The following is a 20,320-nucleotide window of genomic DNA, read 5'->3' on the forward strand; positions in this document are numbered from 1 at the left end:
ATACTTTTTACTTTTACTCAAGTAAATATTTGGGTGACTACTCCTTACTTTTACTTGAGTAATAAATCTCTAAAGTAACAGTACTCTTACTTGAGTACAATTCCTGGCTACTCTACCCACCTCTGTATCTAATTCATCTTACTTCACTGAATACCACTGATTTTCACACGGGTTTTTTTGGCATACGTGTAGCTATGATAAAGGACCCATGTTTTGGAGTGTTTTATTATTCATAGTTTGCTTAACAGTAATAGAATATTCTTATATGCTGTAAATGACCAGACGTCCAAGATCAAAACTGGGAATATAATCCCAGAGAAAGGGGAAAAAAACGGTCAGGTATTTTTAAGTTAAAGAAACAATAGGATTAGGTTATATATACATGCGTATATCATACATAAACAATGTATGAATACATTATATATCTATATATCTTAGGGACCTATAGACTGTATCTCTGTTGCTGCAGCAGCACAGAGTTTATTCTGTCTTGACACTTTGTATTGATATTTTCTATTACATTCTTCCCTTAAATGATCATGTTTACAGTGATTGTTTATATGTATTTTTTATGTATGTCGCTTTGGATAAAAGCGTCTGGCAAATACTTTAAACATATATAAACACCTGAAAGTCTTTATATCAGCTAAAACCACCAATCTGTTGCACTGGATTCAGAATAAAACCAAATTCTGTCTTACCCAACAATGAACAATCAAAGATCTTTGCTCCTTCTCAACTCTGTGGTAATATTATTTTCACCAAATACAACCAATAGTACGTTAATGTTAAATCTTCCTATTTTCAACAGTCCGCTCATTTGAGCAGGAAAACGCTGAACACCATCTTTGTTTTCTACCTGTCAACTGTCAGTCTAGGCCATACTTGCCAACCTTGAGACCTCCGATTTCGGGAGGTGGGGGGCGGGGGCGCGGCGGGCGTGGTTGGGAACGTGGTTAAGAGTGGAGGAGTATATTTACAGCTAGAATTCACCAAGTCAAGTATTTCATATACTGTATATATATATGTATAAGAAATACTTGACGAAATACTAAATCAAGTATTTCATATATATATATATATATATACATATATATATACATATAAATATATATATATATATATATATGTATATATATATATATATATATATATATATATATATATATATATATATATATATATATATATATATATATATATATATATATATATATATAAGAAATACTTGACTTTCAGTGAATTCTAGCTGTACATATATATTTATTTTATTATATATATATATATATATATATATATATATATAAAATAAATACTTGAATTTCAGTGTTCATTTATTTACACATATACACACACATAACACTCATCTACTCATTGTTGAGTTAAGGGTTGAATTGTCCATCCTTGTTCTATTCTCTGTCACTATTTTTCGAACCATGCTGAACACCCTCTCTGATGATGCATTGATGTGTGGCACGCACAAAAGTGCTTTCATCAAATACACTAGATGACAGTATTGTCCTGTTTAAGAGAGTCACAACATTGCTGTTTACGGCAGACGAACTGCTTTACGGTAGAAAAAAACATGACTGCTGTTGTTGTGTGTTGTTACCGCGCTGGGAGGACGTTAATGAAGCTGCCTAACAATAAACCCACATAAGAAACCAAGAACTCGCCCTCCATCCTTCTGCAGTTATAACGTGATTGGGCAGGTACGCTATTTATGTTGTGGGTTAGCGGACTCAGGTCCGCATGGACCTGAGTCCGCCTGAATTTCGGGAGATTTTCGGGAGAAAATTTGTCCCGGGAGGTTTTTGGGAGAGGCGCTGAATTTCGGGAGTCTCCCGGAAAATCCGGGAGGGTTGGCAAGTATGGTCTAGGCTACTCATCACCACTTCAAGATGGCGGCCGAATTTCTCGCGTCACAGCAGCCAATGCTGCGTCTACTTATAAGATGTCTATGGTCATTAGGCTCTCTGGTAGACCAACTACCAGAGAGTCTTGTTCACGAGTGGGGGAAGAGTGGATCGTGAGATCGACAGGCGGATCGGTGCGGCGTCTTCAGTAATGCGGACGCTGTATCGATCCGTTGTGGTGAAGAAGGAGCTGAGCCGGAAGGCAAAGCTCTCGATTTACCGGTCGATCTACGTTCCCATCCTCACCTATGGTCATGTGCTTTGGGTCATGACCGAAAGGACAAGATCACGGGTACAAGCGGCCCAAATGAGTTTCCTCCGCCGAGTGTCGGGGCGCTCCCTTAGAGATAGGGTGAGAAGTTCAGTCATTCGGGGGGAGCTCAAAGTAAAGCCGCTGCTCCTCCACATCGAGAGGAGCCAGATCAGGTGGTTCGGGCATCTGGTCAGGATGCCACCCGAACGCCTCCCTAGGAAGGTGTTTCGGGCACGTCCGACCGGTAGGAGGCCACGGGGAAGACCCAGGACACGCTGGGAAGACTATCTCTCCCGGCTGGCCTGGGAACGCCTCGGGATCCCCCGGGAGGAGCTGGACGAAGTGGCTGGGGAGAGGGAAGTCTGGGCTTCCCTGCTTAAGCTGCTGCCCCCGCGACCTGACCTCAGATAAGCGGAAGAAGATGGATGGATGGATGGATGGATAAATAATATTATCACGCATTAATATCTCTTAGCCACTAATGCGTGGCCAAGATATATTAATGCGTGGCATGCATTGAATGTCTCTGCTAAATTGAATCAGTCTCCTTTCTTTAACAGGCAAAATCTTTATAACCTCACTAATGCCTTGCATCGTCTATATTAGATATATAACAACGGGCGGGTGTGGTTTTGATAAAATGTTGGTTCGGGTGGATGGCGGATGGTTGACGACTTTTGTGATGCGGTTGCGGATGAAATAATTGCCTATCCGCGCATCTCTAGTATGCACAGATCACATTAGTGAATACATTATGGTGAACAAAGACTTCTTGCTGCGCGACAACGCTACTTACCTCTATAGAATGCAGTACATTTCAAATGAATGTCAAAAAAAAACAATGTCGTTTTGTTTTACCATGGGAATGATGTTGTACTTTTTCATCCTCCCTTGCAGCACACAATTTCAGTACAGTAAGAGAGCAGCGGTGCTGCCAGCCTCCATGTAATTTGCTGTTGTGTAAATCTTTGCTGTCTCTCTCTGCAGGGAGTCTGTTTGGACGGGTCCCATTGGGAGCATGGTGTCTTATTAAATGTGTGCAGCGCCTCGACTATGCAGGTGAGCGACTCCATTGCTCAGTGGTCACCATCGCCACCTAGGATGTGTGAGATTAAGCCAGTAAAGCGTGTGGACCTTGTTAGTGGGATTAAACCCACGAGGACTGACAGCCGCCATTCCACTGATTACTTCACACCGCAATGTGGTGATTAAAGCCGGTACACAATAACGCCACAGTGCCAAAACACTGCATGGTATTCTGTTCAAATATGCTGTGCACAAATACTGCATTAGGCAGGGGTGTAACGGTACACAAACATTTCGGTTCGGTACGTACCTCGGTTTAGAGGTCACGGTTCGGTTCATTTTCGGTACAGTAAGAAAACAACAAAATGTAAATTTTTTGGTTATTTATTTACCAAATTTGTAAACAATGGCTTTATCCTTTTAACATTGGGAACACTATAATAATTCTGCCCACGTTAATCAACATTAAACTGCCTCAAGTTGTTGCTCAGATTAAATAAAATGACAAAACTTTTCTTCTACATATAAAAAATGCAACATTAAACAGTTTCAAGTCAACTCATCATGCTTGATTTATTACAGCATTTGGGAAGCCTGTAGTTGATTTTTATTATGGAAATGTTATATTTATATCAACATGTGATAGCAGGGACCCTGCCATTCAAAACTAGGCTGCTCCATTACTAATGATTAATGTAACTATAGCCATACTTGCCAACCTTGAGACCTCCGATTTCGGGTGGTGGGGGGTGGGGGGCGTGGTCGGGGGTGGGGCGAGGTGTGGTTGGGGGCGTGGTTTAAAGGGTAGGAGTATATTGACAGCTAGAATTCACCAAGTCAAGTATTTGATACATATATATATATATATATATATATATATATATATTATCTACATCCTGAAAATATGCAAACAAAACTGTGTTTAGATAATTGATACTTCAAACTTGCATAAATATAACATGAATATAACATAACTTGGCTTCTGAGAGCTTCAGAATGTAATGAATAAAATGCTAAAGTTGTCGATAAACAAGCGATTATTTTAATAATTAAATATGGTCATTTTAAATTAATTACTATGATCATTTAAAATTAATTATTTCAAATATGTTCATTTTAATGTATAATTCTATGGCTGGATGTAATAAGAAGTCAGAAAAAAATACAAATAAAAATACAATTAATTTTGATGTTTTCAGCAAATTATAGTAAAAATTTATTTAGTTTTTTTTTTTTTTTTAATTAATAAATATATTTATTTTTAGGTAAGATAAACATAATAATACAATTTATCTCTAGTCTGGATGATTGATTTAGTTCTTGTCACCCTGTTGTCCTCCCGTTGTGAAAAAAGGCTGTCCTCATTCAGGTCCGCATGGAGCTGGAGGGGGCGTGGCCTCCAGCTCCGGCTGAAAATCGGGAGATTTTCGGGAGAACATTTGTCCCGGGAGGTTTTCGGGTGATGCGCTGAATTTCGGGAGTCTCCCGGAAAATTCGGGAGGGTTGGCAAGTATGACTATAGCTGGAAAAAAATGGTACAATAGCAATAGGAGAGACTTCATCCCTGTTCATGTAGGCTTTGTCAGGTTTGTCACTGACAGTTCAGTTAGGTTTTGGTTTTTCCTGTCTTTGTTTCCTGTCAGCGCTCTTATTTTGGTTATTTCCTGATTATCTCCCTGAGTGCTTTGTCCCCTCAGCTGTGGCTGATTGGCACCTGGCCACACCTGGTGTCAATCAGCCAGCTGCTATTTGAACCCGCCTTCCTCTCCAGTCAGTGCTGGATTATTGTCACTACTACCTGTCATAATACTTGTCGTATTTTGTTCACTCTGCTCATGTCATAGTTCCTTCGTGTCACAGTAAGTGTTTTTCTTTCTTGTCGACAGTTAGCCTTTGTGCTATTTTAGTTCATAGCCAAGTTTGTTCTTCGCCTTGTGCGCGCCTTTTGTTTGTACCCTTTTGTTTTTTGCCATAGTGTTAAATTAAATCATGTTTTCCTGGACAAAGCCTGCCATCTCTGCATCTTGGGGTTCGTCACCAACAAACTCTGACAGGCTTAATGATGCAGTTACATTATTATATCAACTATCAGAGACAGAAACTCTTCATTTAACATAATGTCCTTTTTTGCTGCTTCAAAACAGCTCAATCAACACAGAAAAAGGTCAAGTGAAATAACAGACAGACAGGGCTTTGCTGTCCATAACACACACACACACACACACTGCAAAATGAGCTAACGTTACGCTAAAAGCTAATTAGCCTTCACCTCAAGCCAGGACTGCGAGCTAGAACGTCAACGGGCTCATAGTGATGTTACTAGTAGTTGACTGGGAGGTGTTTATTATCATTTGGGGAGAGTCCGCAGCCTGATGATTACCTGCTAAACACCTATCTGGTCATCCCGACGCCGGAGCATTGACTCCATGCGCTCTGAATACGCACTGCTGATTGGCTATTACCGCTCTGCGTGTAACCAATCAACAGAAACAGAATGCTGGACGACAGCAAAAACTTACGGCGTCCACAAAGTACATCCGTACATGACATGACAATCAACAATGTCCACACAGAGAAGGATAGCAACAACGTAAATAGCCTTGCTTGCACAACACAAAGCAGGTGCGCGGAATAGCGCTCAAAGGAAGACATAAAACTGCTACAGGAAAACACCAACAAAACAGGAAGGGCCCGCAAACTCAAAATAAGGCACAGCGAACTGGTGGGGTTTCATTTTTTTTTAACGTTTTCTGCTGGTGGTGTGCCTCTGGATTTTTTGATGAAAAAAATGTGCCTTGCCTCAAAAAAGGTTGAAAAACACTGCTATACATGGAGGCTCACTATTTGGCAAGCGAGCTGTTCTTTTCTTATGTCCTTATTTACTTATCAACCAGTGTATGACCAAATACTTATTTTAGTTAATCATTAACAAATATTTAACAAAGATAAATATTCAAAGTTTAAATGTATTTAAATCAATATAAAATAAATAAAAATAAATAATAATAATAATAATAATAAATAAAACGTTTTTGTAATGGGATACCCAATAATCACTGTTATTTACACAATATAAACATGAATTTGCAGTTTTATTAGGTGAATATATTCATCTGCTGTACATGTCTACCCGTCTACATGATTCATAATGAAGTCATTGTACAAACCCCGTTTCCATATGAGTTGGGAAATTGTGTTAGATGTAAATATAAACGGAATACAATGATTTGCAAATCCTTTTCAACCCATATTCAATTGAATGCACTACAAAGACAACATATTTGATGTTCAAACTCATAAACTTTATTTATTTTTTTTTTACAAATAATAATTAACTTAGAATTTCATGGCTGCAACACGTGCCAAAGTAGTTGGGAAAGGGCATGTTCACCACTGTGTTACATGGCCTTTCCTTTTAACAACACTCAGTAAACGTTTGGGAACTGAGGAGACACGTTTTTTAAGCTTCTTGGAATTCTTTCATTTCTTTTCAGCAGCTTTCTGACTAGATGGGTATATTTATCGTACCAACTACTATCCATAATCAAGACATTTTACTTCACCAACATGTGACTAGATGGGTCTAATTACATTACTGTACATCTATATCAGGCCCGGGCAATTATTTGGACTCGGGGGCCACATTTAGAGAAAAAAATGTGTCTATTGTTAGGAACACTAATACAAAACCTCACAATAATGTCTGACTGAATGCTAAAAACATTATGACAGACCGCCTTAAAAAAACTTAATGGAATTTTACATTTTTCTATGAAGGATAAAACACTGAATATTGACAAAATATGAATGTCACACCCTTTTTCGATCGGCATATTTTACAATCAACTGAAACGCAACAAAAATGGAACAAACAGTGAAATATGAACGCGAAGGGTACAAAATAAACCCACCTACAATTTGATATATCTGATATATCACTAAGCTTTAGAAGTTTGTTGTGAAAATCTCCTTCCGCGTCTGTGGAAACCATTGGCGTTGTTGTAAAATATTCTTAAGCCCCCCTAAATAATTTTGTGTTTTTTTTTTTTTTTTTTTTTTACAAATAAATGCCGACATATTCATTATAAAGTGGCCCAAATATGAGTTTAAATAAATAATCATATAACCTGTTATTATTCACTCAGTTTCCCCTCACTTCGTAGCGTAAGGTAGAGAGCCCCTTTGGTGCGTCGGTATCCAATCCATTCCACTTGTTCATATAGAAAATGCCCACATCACTCAAATTCCAGCCCGCATTTTCTCTGCGACCTTGCTTGCGGTCCTGCAGGTGTTACGAAGCACATTATCTTCCTTTACAATGAGTGAAGCTGCACAAAACCCTGTGTGTGCAATTGTAAATCATTTTATTTTTTAAGCTTTGTGTTTCTTGTAGAATTTATATAAAGTAATATACATAAGCCTATTGTTAAAATAATGAAAAAAACATCATTAAATATATTTGTTTTATCATTATAGGATGGCTTGTTAAACATTTAATAGGATTTTCAGAGGGAGGAAAAACCAAGACATTTAATATAAAATGTAAAATGAATAAATACATAAAAAGAAAAAGAAAATATATGGTTAAAAGCCATCGTCCCGGGGAGCATTTCATTTCGTCCCGTGCATTTTTTTTAAATAATAATAATAACAATGAATAATTTCTAAGTCTTTGTTAGCCGTTTGTGAAGTTTTGTGCTCGTGCGTAACATTCGCTCGCATCCTGTGCATCTCCTGGGGGCAAAGCCCCCCCTGTCCTTAAAAGCTAGTGACGCCCCTGGTGGAAACGCTTCCCGCCCACACTGCTTGGTGCCTCGTCCGAGCTGCTGTGACGTACATTACCATAGTAACTAATTAGATTACCATAGTAACTGGTATATCATGCAAAAGCGCAGATTCCAACCATTGAAATACTTTGTATAGTTCAAGACTTACGGTCATTAGAAAGCATCACTGCACATTATAACGGCAGCTACACTTTCCATCCTAAAGATCTAAAAAAATTATTTGGGAAAGTCCGGCGGGCCAGATTGAAAAGCTTAACGGGCCGCATGTGGCCCCCGGGCCTTAGTTTGCCCCAGGTCTGCTCTATATCCATATTGAAAACATTTATAGTTTATCGACTTTCTGACTAGATGGGTATATCTACCTACAATGAATACATTATACTTTAACTTTGTCAAGCTGGGTATATTTATTGCCAGGGGCGCCGAAAAGGGGGGGGTAAAGGAGACGGATTCTAGGGGCCCATGATGGAGGGGGGCCCAGATAGGCCCCTAATGATGATGAAATTATAATACAGAAAAAATAATGACACTGTAAAGATTCTTTTCATGGGGCCCAAAATCCCTAGCGGCGCCCCTGTTTATTGCTCCAACGACTATCCATAATGAAGAGTTTGTACTTCACCAATCTTCTGACTGGATGGGTATAATCATATTACTGTACCTACATATCCAGATTAAAGACATTATATTTACATTTGTGTATCTTTATTTCCCTGATGGATACATTGTACTTTGACCAACTTTCTGAATATATGGGCATGTTTGGAATAATACACAACATTCCATTGTCATTGTTACAAAAATATTTATTGGACTTGTATAAAAAAATAATTTCTAACTTAACTTACAATTCTAACCTGAACAAAAAAAACAACAATCCAAGCTGCAGCCATGCATCCAATTGACATTTATCCGTTTCCTCTCATTCACGCACACACACACAAACACACACACACACACACACACACAGCAGCTAACAGTTATACATCAGTAGACGTTCAGTGTTTGGATACACTAACATGGAAGTGCTTTGGGAACTTATTTACAGTTATTTACAGAACATACACAAACATACACACACTCACATCTGCTCCTTTTTATATATATATATATATATATATATATATATATATATATATATATATATATATATATATATATATACATAAAAAAAATTCAAGCCATAATAAATATGGTCAAAGAAATATTCTTGCCTTTTTTGTATTTTTTTAAACAACGGTGGGCCCTTCAGTGACTGCGGAATGATATATACGAACAGCCGAAATTCTTCTCATAAATATAATAAATAAGAAAAAAAAAAGCTCATCGTGAGTCACAGCAAAAATAAATACCTTATTATACAATTCTTACACTGACATTTTTTTAAGACCTGTGTGAGGCACTGTTTGAACATTTTTGACAAGGAGAGCAGAGGATGGTGCATTCAGGGTATGCTGGGGTTTTGCATTGCGGTGTGCATTTGGGCGTTAAGATGTGACGCAGGAAAGAAAGAAAGAAAGAAAAGAAAAGAAGTGGTGTTTGCTAGTAATAGAAGAAAGGCAGATGTTGTGGTAGTGAAGAAGAGGTAAGTCCAGTGTTTTTTTTTGTTGTTTGCACAGGATGCTGCCAGAGCTGCGAGGTTGGTCTGGTTGCTAAAATGACATTGGAGTAGTAGTAGTGGTAGTGGTTGTAATGTAATGGCATAGGCTTCACTGATCTAGGCCCATGAGTGGAAAAAAAAACAAAAGAGATAAAGCCTTGAGCCTAGTAAGAACTGAAAACGTTTTGCATTCATAAATTCAAGTATTTCCAGGTAAGAAAAACAAAAAAAACACCCCCCCGGCCCCCTCCCCGTCCCCTAACTAACAATCTCACAGAAGGCACTTTTGAAGAAGGAATCTGCAGCCCAAACAAGGTACATAACTGGGCTGTCCGTGCAACGAGCACACGTTCTGCTGCTGTACCGAGCAGAGTCCAGTGGTGGTCTGACAATGATGTGAAATCAAAACGAGGCACGAGGATGTGTTTTTTTTGTTTGTTTTGAGGATGGGGCTTTTTCCTCCCGCCCCTTGATAAATATCGTCTTTTCAAGTCCGAGCTCGCCATCATCATCACGCCACGGCCACGGCGGCGGGCGCGAACGCCGAGGGCTCGTGGCTGATGCTGTGTAGCTTGATCTCTGTGATCGACTTGTCCGTCTGCGGCGCCGCCGGAGGCGGCAGCAGCAGCGTGGAGGCGGACGTGCTCTGCATCCACGGGTGGTTGTTGATGTCCTCGAAGGAAGGCCGGTCGGCCGAGCGCAGAGACAGGCACCACTTGATCAGCTGCTGGCACTCTGCGGGAAAGACACGGGGCGATTAACGTCATGTATTTATTAGGTCGTCTACATCAGGGGTCCCAGACCCTTTTTTGCATCACGGACCGGTTTAATGTAGGCATTATTTTCAGGGCTTTCCACTTGTGTCAGATAAATACAGCAGAAATAGGTGCATGGGAAATACAACTGCTGGGGACTGCAGATGGAAATCAGCCTTTGGCTACAATCTATCCATCCATCCATCCATCTTCTTCCGCTTATCCGAGGTCGGGTCGCGGGGGCAGCAGCCTAAGCAGGGAAGCCCAGACTTCCCTCTCCCCAGCCACTTCGTCCAGCTCTTCCCGGCGGATCCCGAGGCGTTCCCAGGCCAGCCGGGAGACATAGTCTTCCCAACGTGTCCTGGGTCTTCCCCGTGGCCTCCTACCGGTCGGACGTGCCCTAAACACCTCCCGAGGGAGGCGATCGGGTGGCATCCTGACCAGATGCCCGAACCACCTCATCTGGCTCCTCTCGATGTGGAGGAGCAGCGGCTTTACTTTGAGCTCCCCCCGGATGACAGAGCTTCTCACCCTATCTCTAAGGGAGAGCCCAGCCACCCGGCGGAGGAAACTCATTCCGGCCGCTTGTACCCGTGATCTTGTCCTTTCGGTCATAACCCAAAGCTCATGACCATAGGTGAGGATGGGAACGTAGATCGACCGGTAAATTGAGAGCTTTGCCTTCCGGCTCAGCTCCTTCTTCACCACAACGGATCGATACAGCGTCCGCATTACTGAAGACGCCGCACCGATCCGCCAATCTGTCACATGTATATGTTATATGTTCACTAATGTGCATTGTATCATCCATCCATCCATTTTCTACCGCTTATTCCCTTTTGGGGTCGCGGGAGCCTATCTCAGCTACAATCGTATCATGTCACACATAAAACAAATGGCAACTTCCTATGAGGAGTTGTATTTTACATCCGTAAACAAGCTTATTGGTGTGTTGAGTTTGACAAGTGAAAGTTAAGTCGGAGAAAATTTGGTCGTTTATGAATTATTTAATGTTACTCTGCGTCACGGACCGGTACCTGTCCCCGGCACCTCAGTATATCTCAGACTTCATCCAAATTTACACTCCTGCACGCGCTCTGAGGTCCGAGAGCCAGCTCCAGCTCGTAGTGCCCAAGACCAGACTTAAAACCAGGGGAGACAGGGCCTTCTCTGGAACACTCTGCCCCTCCATGTTCAAACTGCTCCCACAGTGGAGTGTTTTAAGTCTCGTCTTAAAACCCACTTTTATTCTTTGGCTTTTAACACTACGTGAGTTGTGTGGTCCTCTGTTGTTTTTTTAATACATTTTGATTTCTATTTACTGTTTTAATTGGCTTTACCCTTTAAAATCGTTTTTAATCATATTTATTTTTATATTGTTTTTATAATTATTTGTTTTTATTCAGTCATTGGTGGAGCGAAGGTTAATATTTGAATATTGTTTTTAATACACTTTGGAAACATTTCTGTTGTTTAAACGTGATATATAAATAAAGTGGAGGTCGAGATTATTAATGGATGATTGTGTCTTACCGGCGGAGATTCGCCTCCGGAAGAGGACCTGCCCGCTGACGATCTCCTCGTCGTGCTCGAATGGGATGTCGCCGCAGACCATGTCGTACAGCAACACGCCCAGCGACCACACCGTAGCCGAGCGCCCCTGATAGCGGTGGTATTTGATCCACTCGGGCGGGCTGTAGACTCTTGTGCCTTTAAAAAAAAAAAAGAAAACAATTATTAATATAATTCAGTCAAAATGATTCTGAAAGTGCGCAGCAGGTTAATAGCTCTGAGGCATACTTGCCAACCTTGAGACCTCCGATTTTGGGAGGTGGGGGGCGTGTTTTGGGACGGGGGCGTGGTTAAGAGGGGAGGAGTATATTTACAGCTAGAATTCACCAAGTCAAGTATTTCAAATATATATATATATCATACTTGCCAACCTTGAGACCTCCGATTTCGGGAGGTGGGGGTTGGGGGCGTGGTCGGGGGTGGGGCGGGGCGTGGTTAAGAGGGGAGGAGTATATTGACAGCTAGAATTCACAAAGTCAAGTATTTCATACATATATATATATATATATATATATATATACATCCTGAAAATATGCAAACAAAACTGTGTTTAGATAATTGATACTTCAAACTTGCATAAATAAATATTAAGGAATATAACATAACTTGGCTTCTGAGAGTTTCAAAATGTAAAAAATAAAATGCTAAAGTTGTTGATAAACAAGAAATTATTTTAATAATTAAATATGGTCATTTTAAATGAATTATTATGATAATTTAAAATCAATTATTTCAAATATGTTTGTTTTAATGTATAATTCTATGGCTGGATGTAATAAGGAGTCACGAAAAAATACAAATAAAAATACAATTAATTTTGATGTTTTTAGCAAAATATAGTAAAAATGTATTTAGTTATTTTTTTATTTATTAATAAATATATTTATTTTTAGGTAAGATAAACATAATAATACAATTTATTCCTAGTCTGGATGATTTAGTTCTTGTCACCCTGTTGTCCTCCCGTCTCTTCCCCGAGGATGGCTCCATGAGCTGGGCAAACGCCCGGAGACGCCCTACGTCAACAACGCGTTCGGCGGCCCGTCGGCGCGCGGCTCGTACATCGCCGCCCTCTACTTCACCCTCAGCAGCCTGACCGGCGTCGGCTTTGGCAACGTGTGCGCCGACACGGACGCCGAGAAGGGTTGGGCGTGGTCGGGGTGGGACGGGGGCGTGGCTAAAAGGGGAGGGGTATATTTACAGCTAGAATTCACCAAGTCAAGTATTTCACATATATATACATATATATATATATATATATATATATATATATATATATATAAGAAATACTTGACGTTCAGTGCATTCTAGATATATATATATATATATATATATATATTTATTTTATTATATATATTTTATTATATATTTTATTATATATATATATATATATATATATATATGTATGTGTGGGAAAAAAATCACAAGACTATTTCATCTCTACAGGCCTGTTTCATGAGGGGGGGTTCCCTCAATCATCAGGAGATCTCCTGATGAACTCGCCCATGAAACAGGCCTGTAGAGATGAAATAGTCTTGTGATTTTTTTCCCACACATACATATATTGCGCTCTACTACGGTATCGAGCACTATTTTTTGGATAACCTTATTAAGACATATATATATATATATATATATATATATATATATATAAAATAAATACTTGAATTTCAGTGTTCATTTATTTACACATATACACACACATAACACTCATCTACTCATTGTTGAGTTAAGGGTTGAACTGTCCATCCTTGTTCTATTCTCTGTCACTATTTTTCGAACCATGCTGAACACCCTCTCTGATGATGCATTGCTGTGTGGCACGCACAAAAGTGCTTTCATCAAATGCACTAGATGGCAGTATTGTCCTGTTTAAGAGTGTCACAACATAACAGACGAACTGCTTTACGGTATACAAAAAAGTGACTGCTGTTGTGTGTTGTTGCCGCGCTGGGAGGACGTTAATGAAACTGCCTAACAATAAACCCACATAAGAAACCAAGAACTCGCCCTCCATCATTCTACAGTTATAACATCATTGGGCAGGTACGCTTTTTTTATATTGTGGAGGACCTGAGTCCGCCTGAATTTCGGGAGAGAATTTGTCCCGGGAGGTTTTCGGGAGAGGCGCTGAATTTCGGGAGTCTCCCGGAAAACCCGGGAGGGTCGGCAAGTATGATCTGCACCGTGCCTCGTATGGAATAACGTGATTGGGCAGGCACGCTGCTTATATCGTGGGAAAGGGGACGTGAGAAAAGGCTGAAAATTGGGAGAGGCGCTAAATTTCGGGAGTCTACCGGAAAATTCGGTTGGGTTGGCAAGTATGCTCTGAGGATCAGCTGCCAGGGAGCGTGACAAGGCTTGTGTGTGTGTGTGTGTGTGTGTGAGAGAGGAAGAAGGGCCTGTGTGGGCGGGGGGAGCAGCCATGTGACTTTGTTTACAAACTTTGAGTTGTAAAAATTACCGCATTCGGCCATAGGGGGGCGCTAAAGCTCAATGTTATCATTCGTGACGTTGGGGGGGAAAAAAATGTAAACAAATGCAGCAATGCACAAATCTAAAGGGCGGAGGGCGGAGGAGGGGGAGGACTCACCATCAAAGTCGGTGTAGATGGTGTCCTTCAGCGGGGCTCCGGAGCCGAAATCGATGAGCTTGATCTCCCCGCTCCGGAGGTCGATGAGGATGTTTTCGTCCTTGATGTCCCGGTGCACCACGCCGCAGTTGTGGCAGTGGCGCACCGCCTCCAGCACCTGGCGGAAGAAGCCGCGCGCCAGCTCCTCGGACAGGGCGCCCTTCTCCGTGATGAAGTCGAACAAGTCCTTGACGTTCTCCGGCCTCTCCATGACGATGATGAAGCTCTCGGCCCGCTCGAACCAGTCCAGCATCTTGATGACGCCGCGGAAGCCGGTGGCGACCTTCTTCAACAGCACTATCTCCATCGGCACCCTGCAGCCATTAGGCTGGAAACGCGAATAGACGACGAGTTAATAGTAATAAAAACATATATATATATATATAAATAAAAATATGCGTCATTACTACGCACCAATTCGCCCCACTCGGAGACCCGGTCCTTGGCGACGTGTTTGACAGCCACCTGAACCGCGCAGAGAGGGGGGGAAAACACGTCAAAACACCGAACAAAATCACATTTTTCAGGCACTATTTAGAGTATTACACAAAATGACATTTTTGAGGCACTATTAAGAGTATTTTTTTTGAGTACTGACCGGGGCTCCGTCGGACGTCCTCGTACCGGAGTAGACGGTGCCGAAGCCGCCGCTGCCCAGCACCGCCCCAACCTGGTAGAGCTTCTCGAACGGTTCCTTCGCTGCACAAACAATACACATTTGACGGTTAAAAACGGGGTTCAAATGCGGGGCGGGAGGGAGGGGGAAACACCGCGGTGTGAGTAAAGTGGCTGAGGCGAGGGGTCGCCCTTGAGTAGGGCCGCCATTACTGCGCCTCCATTAGGGGAAGAAGAAGGGCGTTCTAACCTGGATGAACTTGGAGCTTCGCCGGCATGTCGGTGGAGATGTGAGCCAGGGAGTTCAGCTTGGAAAGCAGCATTCCTTTTTTTCTTTTTTTAATTAATTAATATATTTTGGAAAAAAATATTTTCCGAAAAAAAAAATGTTGAGTTATAATCCAGTTGGCGTGGAAGCAAAACGCGGTAAGGATCCTTTCATCCGGATTGAGTGGGACGAGGGGGGGAAAAAAAACCAAAAAAAAAAAAAAAACAGCGCTTTTATCCCAAAAGAGGCAGGAAAAATAAAAAAAAATGTCGTCCCTGTTTTGTAAACAAATGTGTACGAGTCGACGGTATCAACAGAAGGTGTTCCACTCACTAAGCCCGACGCCGGCTTTGGTAACAAGAGCCCTGGCGGGTTGGGGGGCGGGGGGAGAGTCTTTATAAGACCATAGTAAGAGGGCGTTACCGGTCCCGCCCCGGCTCCGCCCCCTTTCCGCCGTCTCCGCCAATGGGAGCGCGCTTGACGCACGTCAATCAACGGGGCCGTGGAAAATAGAGTGAACCCCATAACCTAGCCCGGGCCAGACACAGACGTGGCGGGAATCGGAACGCGCCAAAAATGGTGCGCGTGGGAGGAGGGGTTGGGGGGACGACGAGTGAGAACTTTGAATTCGGCATTATGAACTCACATTTAGGGGGAGGAGACTAGAGAATTCAAAGCCAAGCGCCGACCCCCCCTGGCGATGTACCACTAGTACGCGGGAAAACTAACGAACACACACACACACACACAGAAACACACCCACACCCACACAAAGCAGTAGATCACGTTTATTACAGCTGCAGTGATACACTTGTGGCATGCATACTTTGGATCAAAAATACTACACCACTGAAGTATAGTGGTACCAAAAACATTTTAAATAATAATAATAATGCAATATACACATCACATATTTCATATAATCCACAGTATTACCGTTTTTCTTCCTTTTTTTAAAAAAATGTTCATAACATGGTCACTACTGCCTAGTTTCTCTTGTTATATTCAGAGGTGGGTAGTAACGCGCTACATTTACTCCGTTACATCTACTTGAGTAACTTTTGGGATAAATTGTACTTCTAAGAGTAGTTTTAATGCAACATACTTTTACTTAAGTATATTTATAGAGAAGGAACGCTACTTTTACTCCGCTACTTTTATCTACATTCAGCTCGCTACCCGCTACTAATTTTTATCGATCTGTTAATGCACGCTTTGTTTGTTCCGGTCTGTCAGACAGACCTTCAAAGTGCCTGCCTTACTGGTGACGTTCCACTTCGTTCCACCAATCAGATGCAGTCACTGGTGACGTTGGACCAATCAAACAGAGCCAGGTGGTCACATGACCTGACTTAAACAAGTTGAAAAACGTATTCGGGTCTTACCATTTAGTGGTCAATTGTACGGAATGTGTACTGTACTGTGCAATCTAATAATAAAAGTTCCAATCAATCAATCAAAAGTGTGAAGGAAAAAAGATACTTTTTTATTTCAACCGCACGAGGACGTTCCTGTCTTCACAATAAAAGTGCCGCTCCATCGCGCCTGCGCTTTCAAAACAAGAGTCTCCGAAAGCCAGCGCAAACAAGCTAGCAAGCTACGGAGTTTGACGCCAATATATTTCTTGTAAAGTGTATAAAAACGAATATGGAAGCTGGACAAATAAGATGCCAAAAACCCACCACTTTCATGTGGTATTAGACAGAAAGGAGGAACTTTTCTTCTCCTCCATTTGAAAACGTGGACGTTATCATCACTACTGTCTGATTACAGTCAATGCAAGTCATCAGAATCAGGTAATACACCAACTTATATTCTTGTCTTCATGACAGAAAGGAATCTATATGTTAAACATGCATGTATATTCATTGAAACACCTTTAACATGTAAACAAAAACAGCAAAATAAATACATATAAATTATATACTGTATATATCAATGTATATGTATGTATGTATGTATATATATATATATATATATATATATATATATATATATATATATATATATATATATATATATATGATATGAGTGTGTATGTTACTCATCAGTTACTCAGTACTTGAGTAGTTTTTTCACAACATACTTTTTACTTTTACTCAAGTAAATATTTGGGTGACTACTCCTTACTTTTACTTGAGTAATAAATCTCTAAAGTAACAGTACTCTTACTTGGGTACAATTTCTGGCTACTCTACCCACCTCTGGTTATATTGTTATTTTTACTATTACATTTTTATTCTTATTGTTACTTTTTATTTGTTATTCAATCCAATCCAATCCACTTTATATTATATTATATATAATATATTATATACATCCATCCCATCCATTTTCTACCGCTTGTCCCTTTTGGGGTCGCGGGGGGTGCTGGAGCCTATCTCAGCTGCATTCGGGCGGAAGGCGGGGTACACCCTGGACAAGTCGCCACCTCATCGCAGATATTATATATACTATATTATTTCTTATTATTTCTTATTATTATTGTCTATTGTGAGCAAACTGTGGTGCTGAATTTCCCCCAGAGATCAATAAAGTACTTTCTATTCTATTCTATTCTATTTATTTATTTAGCACATTTAAACAACAAAAATGTTTCCAAAGTGCTGCACAACAATATTAAAAACAATATTAAAAAAACAATATTAAAACAATATTCAAATATTATCCTTAGCTCCACCAATGACTGAATACAAACAGAAAATAAATAAATATAAAAACCAATATAAAAATAAATATGATTAAAAACGATTGTAAAAGGTAAAACCAATTAAAACAGTAAATAGACGTGAAGTGTAATATTATTATTAGTGGTACTATCACATTATTATTAGAGCACACTAAAAGTAGTGAAACATTCCTGGCATGCGTAATAGTTTCACGCATATAGTGCTTGCTTCCTACGCCTTTTTGGGGCGTGTTGCATTATGCAAAATCATTTTGTTTCCAGCTGACGCATATTAAAAAATGCTATTGTGTTCTACTATGAAAGTACATTGTTATTTTGAATTTTTTCTTTTTATATTATTTATTTTTAATAAAAAAAAAAAAACTTTCACTTAAAAAAAGTACAAAAAAGTACAGAAGTTGTGCATGTCTGCAGCCACATGATCACCCCCTGGGAGGTGAGGGGAGCAGTGAGCAGCAGCGGTGCCCCCCACCCCAGCAATCATTTTTGGTGATTTAACCCCCAATTCTAACCCTTGATGCTGAGTGCCAAGCAGGGAAGTAATGGGTCCCATTTGTATAGTCTTTGGTATGACTCGGTCGGGGTTTGAACTCACAACCTACCCATCTCAGGGCGGACACTCGGATGCATTCTTACACATATACATTAATGAAGTATAATACATGCACATTTTGGATCAAATATAGCTGCATACTTGCACATATGCCACACTACACTAGTGAAGTGTAATATTATTATTAGTGGTACTATCACATTATTACAAACCCCGTTTCCATATGAGTTGGGAAATTGTGTTAGATGTGAAAATAAACGGAATACAATGATTTGAGAATCCTTTTCAACCCATATTCAATTGAATGCTCTACAAAGACAAGATATTTGATGTTAAAACTCATAAACTTTATTTTTTTTTTGCAAATAATAATTATCTTAGAATTTCATGGCTGCAACACGTGCCAAATTAGTTGGGAAAGGGCATGTTCACCACTGTGTTACATGGCCTTTCCTTTTAACAACACAGTAAACGTTTGGGAACTGAGGAGACACATTTTTGAAGCTTCTCAGGTGGAATTCTTTCCCATTCTTGCTTGATGTACAGCTTAAGTTGTTCAACAGTCCGGGGGTCTCCGTTGTGTTATTTTAGGCTTCATAATGCGCCACACATTTTCAATGGGAGACAGGTCTGAACTACAGGCAGGCCAGCCTAGTACCTGCACTCTTTTACTATGAAGCCACGTTGATGTAACACGTGGCTTGGCATTGTCTTGCCGAAATAAGCAGGGGCGTCCATGGTAACGTTGCTTGGATGGCAACATAGGTTGCTCCAAAACCTTTCAGCATTAATGGTGCCTTCACAGATGTGTAAGTTACCCATGTCTTGGGCACTAATACACCCCCATACCATCACAGATGCTGGCTTTTTAACTTTGCGCCTATAACAATCCGGATGGTTCTTTTCCTCTTTGGTCCAGAGGACACAACGTCCACAGTTTCCAAAAACAATTTGAAATGTGGACTCGTCAGACCACAGAACACTTTTCCACTTTGTATCAGTCCGTCTTAGATGAGCTCAGGCCCAGCGAAACCGACGGCGTTTCTGGGTGTTGTTGATAAACGGTTTTCGCCTTGCTTAGGAGAGTTTTAACTTGCACTTACAGATGTAGCGACCAACTGTAGTTACTGACAGTGGGTTTCTGAAGTGTTCCTGAGCCCATGTGGTGATATCCTTTACACACTGATGTCGCTTGTTGATGCAGTACAGCCTGAGGGATCGAAGGTCACGGGCTTAGCTGCTTACGTGCAGTGATTTCTCCAGATTCTCTGAACCCTTTGATGATATTACGGACCGTAGATGGTGAAATCCCTAAATTCCTTGCAATAGCTGGTTGAGAAAGGTTTTTCTTAAACTGTTCAACAATTTGCTCAGGCATTTGTTGACAAAGTGGTGACCCTCGCCCCATCCTTGTTTGTGAATGACTGAGAATCTACTTTTATACCCAATCATGGCACCCGCCTGTTCCCAATTTGCCTGTTCACCTGTGGGATGTTCCAAATAAGTGTTTGATGAGCATTCCTCAACTTTATCAGTATTTATTGCCACCTTTCCCAACTTCTTTGTCACGTGTTGCTGGCATCAAATTCTAAAGTTAATGATTATTTGCAAAAAAAAACCAAATGTTTATCAGTTTGAACATCAAATATGTTGT

General features: G+C 40.6%; 1 protein-coding gene across 1 annotated transcript; it reads right to left on the reverse strand.

Annotated features, from left to right (window-relative positions):
* Positions 1-9,836: 9,836 nt before the first annotated feature.
* pim1 (Pim-1 proto-oncogene, serine/threonine kinase) lies at positions 9,837-15,784 on the reverse strand. The gene is made up of 6 exons (XM_061974106.1): positions 15,407-15,784; positions 15,140-15,240; positions 14,956-15,006; positions 14,503-14,869; positions 11,871-12,047; positions 9,837-10,317 (listed from the first exon to the last, which is right to left on the reverse strand). Exons 1-6 carry the CDS (start codon positions 15,477-15,479, stop codon positions 10,094-10,096), a joined length of 993 nt encoding a protein of 330 aa, XP_061830090.1. The 5' UTR covers positions 15,480-15,784; the 3' UTR covers positions 9,837-10,093.
* Between the last annotated feature and the right edge of the window lie 4,536 nt (positions 15,785-20,320).

The sequence above is a fragment of the Nerophis lumbriciformis genome, linkage group LG01 (assembly GCF_033978685.3).
Source record: "Nerophis lumbriciformis linkage group LG01, RoL_Nlum_v2.1, whole genome shotgun sequence".
Taxonomy (NCBI): domain Eukaryota; kingdom Metazoa; phylum Chordata; class Actinopteri; order Syngnathiformes; family Syngnathidae; genus Nerophis; species Nerophis lumbriciformis.

What these genes read in the sequence shown, in the direction of transcription:
- pim1 (XM_061974106.1), bottom strand. Translation starts at nt 15,479, where the DNA reads ATGCTGCTTTCCAAGCTGAACTCCCTGGCTCACATCTCCACCGACATG. An exon ending in GGACGTCCGACGGAGCCCCG is followed by an intron (nt 15,007 to 15,139) that starts GTCAGTACTCAA and finishes TGCGCGGTTCAG; the next exon opens with GTGGCTGTCAAACACGTCGC. An exon ending in CCGGAGGCGAATCTCCGCCG is followed by an intron (nt 10,318 to 11,870) that starts GTAAGACACAAT and finishes TCTTTCCCGCAG; the next exon opens with AGTGCCAGCAGCTGATCAAG.